This window comes from Momordica charantia, assembly GCF_013281855.1.
Source record: "Momordica charantia cultivar OHB3-1 chromosome 7 unlocalized genomic scaffold, Mcharantia_2.0 BLBB01000007.1, whole genome shotgun sequence".
NCBI lineage: Eukaryota > Viridiplantae > Streptophyta > Magnoliopsida > Cucurbitales > Cucurbitaceae > Momordica > Momordica charantia.
Window position 1 is genome coordinate 13,287,152 of NW_028275165.1, and position 10,620 is coordinate 13,297,771.

Genomic DNA, 10,620 nt, shown 5'->3' on the forward strand with positions numbered 1-10,620 from the left:
GTTGTTGAAAATTTTAAGTATTTTTCTTTTAAATATGTATATTGTCATTACATATAGGTGTTTTTTTCTATAAATTAGACTGATATATTTTTACTTATAATTTTTCTCATTTTTTCTATAAAATATATTTTTTTGTTGTTGGATGTGTATGTATGCATGTGAATATACACTTTTACTTATATGAAATAGTTAAAATACTAATAAAATAAATAATATTTTATTTTTAAAATTAAAAAAATTACATAGATAAATATATAATTATTTAAAATAAAAATCACAGATATTGTGCGTGACTTCCACTAAGAATCGCGTACATTTCCACTACTGACTCATCCCCTAGTATCCACCTCGCATATGATATTATTGGCTCTTAAATTGCATCCATTGTAAGAGATTTACCAACACCTAAGCTACTTTTGTCAATAGATGTAATTTTTTTTAATTTAAATTGCATTTTTGTTATTACTTCTAAATCTACATTATTTTTGTAATTTGTTTTAAAATTACATTATTTTTAAAATTATCCCGAAATAAATCATGATATTATGCAATTTAGAATAGTATATATATATACATATATTTTTTTCGTACATCCAATGAAATTTCTTGTGTCTAGCATATAATGCTAAAATAAAAATAGAAAATAAATTGCAATATTTAAAATTTCAAAATAAATGGGAGATAATAAATATTTAACTTTCAAGTTTAGTATTCTATTTATGAATTTTTGTTAAATCCAATAAATATATAAAATTCCTCATCAAAATTAATTTTTCAAAAATTCCAAAAAACCAAGTTGTTTACAAAAAATAATTATACGTGGTTTGAAGCTTGGAGGGGGAGATGAGCAAAAGAATTGCCAGAAGTATTATGGTTGTATCGTACGACTTCAAGAGGCTCCACTAGAGAAACTCCATTAGCATTAGCTTTCAGATTAGAGGCTATAGTTACGGGGGAGATTGGGGTTCCAACAGAGAGGATCGAGTAATACGAGCATCCTTTGAATGATGAAGCTCTCCTGTTGAACCTGGACTTACTAAATGAGAATAGAGAAGCTTTACAACTCCGACTCGAGGAAGTTTGCTAAAGTAATAAAGCTCATTGGAAAAAATCTTGGTCACGAACTCCCTCGAGATAACTCGAGAAAATGTTGCAATTGTTCAAAATTTCTTAAAAATCCCGAGCACAAACTCCTTTGAGATGCCTCGAGAAATTTTCCAAATTCTTCAAATTCAGCCTTTGTTTCATCCAAAAACTATGTCTCAAACTCACCCATTATTTAGCTTGAGTTATTTGTCAGTATGTTCCACTTGATCGAGTTTTCTCTATTTATTGTATGTTGAACTTGATGAACTTATAACATGTACTATTGTCATCCTATGTTTATCTATTTCATTATCTCTGAGTCAATATATTTAATTTATTTGTATGATATAGAGATGGTATCAAAGATGCCCCTGATAGGTATTACAATGCCCAGTTTCCTTCTCTGTCCTGCATAGGGACAACAGTCAAACTTCTTAAGAAGAAGCTTAGTTCTCGTCAACTTAGTAAGTTTAGGAAAACCTGTTTCGGCCACTTCCTAGATGTGCATATCACATTTAACGGTCCACTAGTTCACCATCTTTTGTTGAGGGAGGTTGAGGACAGCAAACTGAATGCAGTTAGTGTAAATCTATTCGGGAATAAATGCAGGTTCGGTCGTAAGGAGTTTTACCTCATAACTGAACTAAAGTATAGAAGGAGGATTGTTAAGAAACATAGGCACTATGCACGGCTAAAGACGCTTTATTTTAAGGATAAAGTGGGCATCTTGGTAAGCGAGTTTGAGGACATGTATGAAAAGGCTTAGTTTCAAAATGACAATGATGCAGTCAAGGTCACCATAGTCTATACTTCATAGAGTTGGCACTTTTGGGGAGAGAGAAAAAGCAATTGGTGGACACGAGCCTGTTTGGGGTAGTTGATGACTGGGATGCATGTTGCAACTATGATTGGAGCACAAATATATTTGACAAGACCAAGAAAAGTTTGCATCATGGCTTATACATCAAGAAAAATGGGAAAGAGGGAGAGTCAGAGCCAAGTTATAGTCTTTATAGTTTTCCCTATGCATTCCAGGTATGTATTCACATGTTAATTAAGTTTCATATTGTAACATTAAAATTATTTATAGTTATATTATTCATTTATTGATATAGGTTTGGGCGTATGAATGCATATCTTCATTGAGCGAACGTGTTTGGGGATGAAAAATCTCATTGCCACGTGGAGGACGAAGATTCGCTGCTAACAAAAGATTCGAAGGAACAAACTTGTGGAGCTCCATCTCGGAACCTTCCGAGATGAAAGTCTTGCCATTTCCTATTAAGGAATTAACCTGTCATTTCTAAGAATGTGTCCAAGTTCGATCTGCTCGAACACGACACGTTCGACCTCTAATCCGACCAAGGTAACCTAACCGCTTGTCGCAACCCCTATCGGAACCTACACCTATAAATAGAGGGCTTCATTTCACCATTAAGTATCGAATTTCTCCTCGAACTTAATATTGAGTCCGAGCTGCTTACTGACTTGAGCATCGAAGATTTTGCCCTCTTGTGCAGGTCTTCCCTTAGCGTTTCGGGACAGAGCAAGGATCGGGTTCGAGCTAGATTGACGTTGTGCAAATTATTGTATAAACATTTGGCGCGGTCTATGGGGAAGGACATTGCAAGTCGTCCCAACAACCAAGCAATTCGATCCGAGATGGTTCACCCAGCAGATTATGCCAACACCGCTGAACAGAGGGCTTTGATTACAAACAATGGTGCTCAACGTGAAGTTGACGCCAAATTAACTGAAGACCAGGCTAGGGCAAGGCAAGAGGTGGAGCCACCTCGAAGGTCCATCTTCAACGCCAACACCGTCCTGCCCCCAGCACACCAGAGGCCCAGCAAGACCAACCGAGGTTGAGGTGGGACCTCGAAAAAGGTTTCTCGAAGGGTCGCGCTAGCTACAGACACTGAGGTTCTCGCTACCCTCTAGCGGGAGTTAGATGATATGCGCAACCGAGTGCGCACCATGAAAGAGACATATAATGAAATGATAAGGGCAAACCGGCGGCGCAGACGACCTACTAGAAGATGGAGATGACCAAGATCTCCCCATCCACCCCGATGACTATGAGCTCGTCGCCAACAATGGTGGGATTGACTATAGTTTAAGGGATCACGACTTTGAAAAGCACCTTGTTGATAAAAAGAGGAATGCCTCACGGGGCCCAGGGATCCCTCCATCCTGTTTTCACAAATACTCAAACTCCAACCTCAAGGCCCAGTCGAAGTATAAGCCATTGACACCGAAGGCCGTGATTACGAGGGAAGAGTTCAACCTGATGAAGCATAGATTCGAATAAGCCATTGACACCAGAGGCCGTGATTACGAGAGAAGAGTTCGACCTGATGAAGTATAGATTCGACGAACAGGTTGAGGCACTCAAGGCGAAGTCTGAGAAGAAGGAAAGTTTCTTTGAGGATGGCGAGATGGGTGAATCACCATTCACCTCGGACGTCTTGGAGGCCCCAATCCCTCCAAAGTTTAAAACGCCTGCCATGAAGCCCTACGACGAGTCTAAGGACCCAAAGGACTATGTGGAGGTCTTTGAAGGCCTTATGGTCTTCCAAGCGGTGTCTGACGCCATCAAGTGCCAAGCCTTTCAGATCGCTTTCACGGGGAGTGCTCGACTCTGATACAGAAGGCTACCGGCCAGGTCGATCTCGACCTACAATCAGCTGAGGAAGGAGTTCATTAGCCAATTCTCTTCTCGACATTATGACAGGAAAACTGCCACTCACCTTGCCACCATCCGACAGAAAAAAGGCGAGACTTTGAGAGAATATGTGACCCGCTTCCAAGAGGAGCAGCTTAAAGTCGTGCATTGCTCTGACGACTCGGCCATGTGCTACTTCCTTACTGGCCTGGCCGACAAGACTCTGACGGTTAAACTAGGTGAAGAAGCACCGTCAACCTTCGTTGAGGTCTTGCAAAAGGCCAAGAAGGTCATAGAGGGGCAGGAGTTGCTCAGAACAAAGCTACGTCGGATGGACAAGAGATCCGACAAGAGAAAGTCAGGTGGCCAAGATAAAGGTAGCTCTGATTCTAAGTCCAAGGACAAAAGGTTGCCTTTCCAGCCCTCCCAGGGCCGATCTGATTACAGGAGATCCAACTCGGACTCCAACCGAAGGGGGCCTTATGAGAGGTATACCCCAACCACCATTCCAATCTTGAGATTCTTATCAATATCGGGGAGAACGACTTGGAAAAGCTCCTCAAGCGACCTGAGAAGCTTAGAAGAGACCCTGAGAAGCGCAGTAAGGACAGGTATTGCGCCTAGAAGAAAGAAAGTGTTCAAGGATGCATCTAGAAGGGATAACCGACCTGCGGTCATTAATACCATCTTCGGAGGTCCGAGTGGGGGCCACTCCGGAAATAAAAGGAAGGAGCTAGCCAGGGAAGCTCGACCCGAAGTCTACATTATTCAGGAGCAGAAGCCGACCTGTCATATCTCTTTCTTCGACTCCGATATTGAGGGGGTGCATTTGCCCCACAACAATGCCCTGGTGATCTCACCTTTGATCGACCATCTACAGGTCAGAAGGGTGTTGGTCGATGGGGGTGTCTCAGCCAACATCTTATCTCTCACCACTTATTTAGCGTTGGGATAGACCAGGGCACAGTTGAAGAAAAGTCCAACACCTTTAGTTGGATTCGCAAGAGAATCTGTCACTCCGAAGGGATGCATTGATCTTCCCATTACAATTGGTCAAGGTGACACTCAAGTCACCCAGATGGCCGAGTTCGTGGTGATAGATGGAAGGTCGGCCTACAATGCCATCTTCGAACGACCTATAATTCACTCACTTCGTAACATCCCATCGACTCTGCACCAAGTCATGAAGTACTCTATAATCAATGGGGTCGGCATGATCCAAGGGGAGTAGAAAACATCCCGCGAGTGGTATACCTCTGCACTCAAGGGATAAGCAGTTTGCGCCCTGAAAGAACTAACAAATCTTCTAAATCCAACAGTTCAACCTTCCAAGGACGAGCTGCTCAAGACTAGCCAGCGAGAAGTGGCTGCGCCTACGGAAGAGTTGGAGTTTGTCCCTTTGTTCATCCCAAAGAAGCAAGTGAGCATAGGCACAAAGTTGGGGGTCGCAGATAGAGAGGAGCTCATCTCCTTCCTCAAGGCGAACTCGGACGTGTTCGCATGGTCTCATGAAGACATGTCGAGTATAGATCCAAAGATTATGGTTCATCGTCTCAACATTGACCCATCATTCCGACCTGTCAAGCAAAAGAGAATACCTGTAAATAGAGAGAGGAGTGATGTAATTGTTGAAGAAGTAAACAAACTTTTAAAAGCTGAATACATTAAAGAAATTATGTATCTCAAGTGGCTCTTTAACGTGGTCTTAGTTAAAAAAATCCAATGGAAAGTGGAGAATGTACGTAGATTTCACCAATCGTAACAAAACTTGCCCAAAAGATTGTTTCCCACTGCCGAGGATTGACCAGCTCTTAGACGCTACGGCCGGGCACGAGCTGCTCACCTTCATGGATGCCTACACTGGATACAACCAGATAAAGATGCAGAGTCAGATCAAGTCCACACCTCTTTTATAATCGATCAAGGCCTATACTGCTATAAGGTCATGCCCTTCGGCCTAAAGAACGTAGGGGCGACTTATCAAAGGATGATGAACAAGATGTTCGCCAACCAGATCGGACGCAACATGGAAGTCTACGTAGACGACATGCTTGTCAAGCGCAAGCAGTCCAGGTCGCACCTGGCCGACCTAACCGAAACTTTCGAGGTCCTCCAAAAATACTAGATGAAGTTAAATCCTGCCAAGTGCACCTTCGGAGTTTCATCTGGCAAGTTTCATGGGTTTTTGGTGAATAACCGAGGAATAGAGGCCACCCTGAAGAAGATAGGAGCCATGCTCGAAATGCAAGCCCCAAGAACTCTCAAGCAGTTGCAATGTCTTAATGGTAGGATTGCTGCCCTCAACAGGTTTATCTCCAGATCCACCGACAAGTGCATCCCCTTCTTCAAAGTGTTAAGAACGAAGGGGCCATTCGAGTGGACAGCTGAGTGCGAGACTGCCTTCAAAGAACTCAAGAGTTATCTTTGCTTGGCACCATTGCTTGCAAAGCCCATGCCTGGAGACAAACTACGCTTATATTTGGCCGTGTCCGATAACGCAGTCAGTTCGGCCCTAGTTAAACAAGACGGAGTGCGGGAAAGTCTTATTTACTACACAAGTAAGGCCATGACCGAGGTCGAGACCAGGTACCCCCAAATGGAGAAACTGTCCCTCGCCTTGGTCACCTCGATTTGAAGACTGAAGCAGTACTTCCAAGCCCACATTGTGACTGTGCTCACAAACTTGCCTTTGAAGCAAGTCTTTCATAAGCCGAAAACGTCTGACTGACTGATGAAATGGATCGTGGAACTGAGCGAGTATGATATTCAATTCGAACCCCGAACGGCTATGAAGGGGCAGGTCGTCGCAGACTTCATAGCTGAGCTCACTCCCCCACCGGCTCAAACCTCCACATCCGACCAGCCATGGACAATGTACGTGGACGGGTCTTCAAATGAGAAAGGATACAGCGCAGGTGTGCTTCTCCTCGTCCCGGATGGCATGCGTTTTGAGTACGCCATTCGCTTCAACTTCCGTACCTCAAACAATAAGGTCGAGTTCGAAGCCTTGTTGGCCGGACTGCGCATGGCAAGAGGACTTGAAACTAGCCACCTTAAAATTTTCAGTGATTCTCAGCTGATAGTGAATCAGATCAAAGAAGAGTATCAGACAAAAGACTCTCGGATGGAGAAATACCTGGGAAAGGTCAGGTCACACCTCGCCCATTTTAAAGCTTACAAAATCAGCCAGATTCCGAGGTCACAAAACTCCAATGCCGATGCCTGGCAAAATTAGCATCTGCCTATGAGATCGACCTAGCGAGATCGATCCCGGTGGAAATCTTGGACAACCCTTCCATTTTGGAGCCAGATATCATGGAAGTTGACTCCCAGCCTCCATCATAGATGGATCCGATCAGGGACTTTTTAGAAGGCAATATCCCAACAGACCTGAAGGAAGCCAAAAAGATGACAAGGAAAGTAGCTCAGTACTTGCTCCGAGATGGAACAATGTACCGGCGCGAGTTCTACTTGTTGGGTGTTGTTGCCCTAAACTCGTAGTTTGTATTTTGTAAAAACAAATGTCTATTTAATAAAGTTTTATTCAATAAATTTGTTGTTGAATCATAGCTTTGCATTGTCCAAAATCCAATAAACTAAACATCCAAGGTTATTTTTGATGTAATCGGGACAGTATATATACTGGGTATATAATTGATATACGGGGTATATATTTGATATACCCCTGATATATGAATGGATAATGTCCCGTGAATAACCTAAAGGGTCTATAGTATATGGATAAGGTTGGGTACCTTATCTTGGCAACACTATGGATACGGCCCACTCTGTAAAGGTTACAGACGACTCGATCCAGGTCGTTCGTGTGGAGACATGCGAGTGGGGGTATCCTATACAATGAGTTTGTATAAGACCGGACCACGAAATAGGCAATCTTTAGATGTAACACCGTTAACTCATAGGTTGCTATTTCTTAGGATGACCAGACACTCATTCTCAATCCTGAGTGAGTTATGGACTCCTGCCCGTGAGGGCTCGTCCTTTGATCTGTATGGGTGAGAGTGGCTCGAGTCGCCGACTCAACATTCCTACCATTTTGGGGACGAGACCGAGTGGGGAGCTGGGAACATAACTTCACAAGATGGAATTCACTCCTCCCCGACTTTAGGGGAGTAGGTGAGTGTTCCCTTAAATGTTGACTCCGAGACTTGAACAAGGGGCCCCACCCTCTCATTGGCTGAGAGGGACTTCCGGTTATTGGTTGGACCATAACCGGGTTGTTCATTAGAGGAGCAGTGGTGTTTAAGGAGTAAGATGTAACTCAGGGGTAAAACGGTAATTTGGCCCAACTTGAGTTACGAACACTCGTGAAGGATTGACTCGTCATTAATGGTCGTATATCCATGGACACGAAAACATTATGCAGTGAGAATAGTGCAACTGCGGGTCTTTAGTGGAATGACCCGTAGTTAACGAATCTAAATTAACTCGGTCAATGAGTTTGACCGATTAATCTTGCATCATTGGAGCTTCGGATCTGTAGGTCCATTAGGTCCCCTTGCTAGCTCATAACGGGTAAAACTAGGATCAAATTTTTGGAAGAATTTGAATTGTTCAAATTACTTAAGGGATTATATGTATATTGATACAATATAATATATAGTTAATTCTAAATTAAAACTATATATTATGAGAGAAATTATTTGAATGAGATTCAAATAAAATTACTATGAATATGATTCATATTAAAACTATAGGTTAAAAATTAATGCACATAAGATGTACATTAAATCTATAGGTTATACAAGAGAGAATATGGTTTAATTAAATATGAGATATTTAATTAAATGTTAAATGATTAATTGTTAATTATTTAATATTACATTTAATTAATTAATTATTAATATTAATTAATTATTAATTTGATTAATAATTATTTAATATTACATTTAATTAATTAATTATTAATTAATTATTAATTTGATGTATTAATATTAATTATTAACTCCCCTGCATTATTGCAGGGCAGTGGGGAGTTAAGTGACGTGGGGTAACTCCTCACGTCACTGGTTTTCTGGGGAAAATTTGCAGAAAAGTTCTGCAAAACAGAACAACAAAGATTTCCCAAAGTGAGGCTCTCTCAATCAAAAAAATTCTCTCAATCTCTCCCTCTCTTCGATCAAGGTGCTACCACAAGCACGATCCCGAGACCGAAGAGGATAGCGAGGAAGAAATAGTGGTGGTGTTCGAGGAAAACTGGTTGAAGAAACGTTCTTCAAAGGTAAAATTTTCTCTGTTTTTTCCTTCTTTCAATTTCGGTTTTGTATCCCGAAAATCAGCAACGAAAATCCGTTTCCGCTCCGGGATTCACATCCCTTCACTCCTTACCCCTCCTTAAGTGCATTTCCAAGAAAGATGGGAATTATGTTCTCAAGGAAGTACATTAAGGGGTCTGTGGCAGTCACTCGGGGGCCAGATCCTTATCGGCCAAGGTCATTCGTCAGGGTTACTACTAGCCTACGATTGATCAAGATACAAAAGAGTTCGTGAAAGCGTGTGACAATTGCCAGCGCTTTGTGAACTTCATCCACCAACCTCTTGAGCTGCTGACTCCGATCTCAGCTCCATGGCCCTTTGCACAATGGGGAGTTGACCTGATTGGACCCTTCCCATTGGGCAAGGGGCAGACTAAGTATACTGTTGTAGCCGTGGATTACTTCACCAAGTGGGCCGAGGCCGAGACACTCTCGACAATCACGGAGACCAGAGTCACGACCTTTATTTGGACAAACGTGGTTTGCCACTTCGGCATACCCAACGCTATTATGATGAATAATGGCAAGCAGTTTGACAACGCTAAGTTCAAAGACTTTTGCCGCAAGCTCAGGATTAATCACCTCTGCTCGTCCCCAACTCACCCTAAAGCCAATGGGATAGTAGAGGCAGTCAACAAAATCATAAAGTGCGGCCTTAAGCTACAGCTGGACGCAAGGAAAGGACGGTGGGCCGAAAAGCTACCTGAAGTGCTCTGGTCCTACCGAACTATGCATCGAGAGTCTACTGACGAAACCCCCTTCGCCATCGCCTTTGGTTCCGAGGCCGTAGTGCCTGTAGAAATTGGGATGCCAACTGAGAGAATAGACTACTACGAGCATGTTAGGAACGAGGAAGAGCTACTCCTCAACTTCGACCTCCTCGACGAGAAGAGGGAAGCAGCCCAACTGCGTTTGGTAGAGTACCAAAATCGAATGGCAATGCACTACAACTCTAGAGTCCGACCTAGGAGCTTCCAGGTCGGACACCTAGTCGTTCGTAGAGTGCAGAAGCATGTTGAGACGTTGGAACCAAGTTGGGAGGGGCCATTCGAAGTCAAGGGCATAGTCCGACCTAGGACGTATATGCTTGCCGATCTCGAAGGAAAGTTACTCTTGCACCCATGGAAAGTAGAGCATTTGAAGAGATATTACCGTTGAAATGTCAAAATGGTTCGAAAATGGATCGGACTTGTAAAATTTTCAAGGAATAGTACCAGTATTAGACTCTGTGTTATTTTATTTCATGTTTCCTAAGGGCGTGAGTTCGATGTGAAATTAAATGGGGGCCAAATGTGCATTAAGACTTAGAAAATTCGAACATTTAGAACTTACGAGTTCAAGGTGAGATGTGAACTAAGACTTGGAAAATTTGAACCTTTAGCACTTACGAGTTCGAGGTGAGATGTGAATTAAGACTTGGAAAATTCAAACCTTTAGAGCTTACGAGTTCGAGGGAGATGTGAATTAAGACAGAAAATTCGAACCTTTAGAACTTACGAGTTCGAGGTGAGATGTGAATTAAGACTTAGAAAATTCAAAACTTTAGAATTTACGAGTTTCGAGGAAAGATGTGAATTGAGACTTAGAAAATTT

General features: G+C 42.3%; 1 protein-coding gene across 1 annotated transcript; it reads left to right on the forward strand.

Annotated features, from left to right (window-relative positions):
• Positions 1–6,482: 6,482 nt before the first annotated feature.
• On the forward strand, positions 6,483–6,986 carry LOC148210403 (uncharacterized). The gene has a single exon (XM_088126310.1). The coding sequence runs from the start codon at positions 6,483–6,485 to the stop codon at positions 6,984–6,986; it is 504 nt and encodes a 167-aa protein (XP_087982436.1).
• The last annotated feature ends 3,634 nt before the right edge of the window (positions 6,987–10,620 follow it).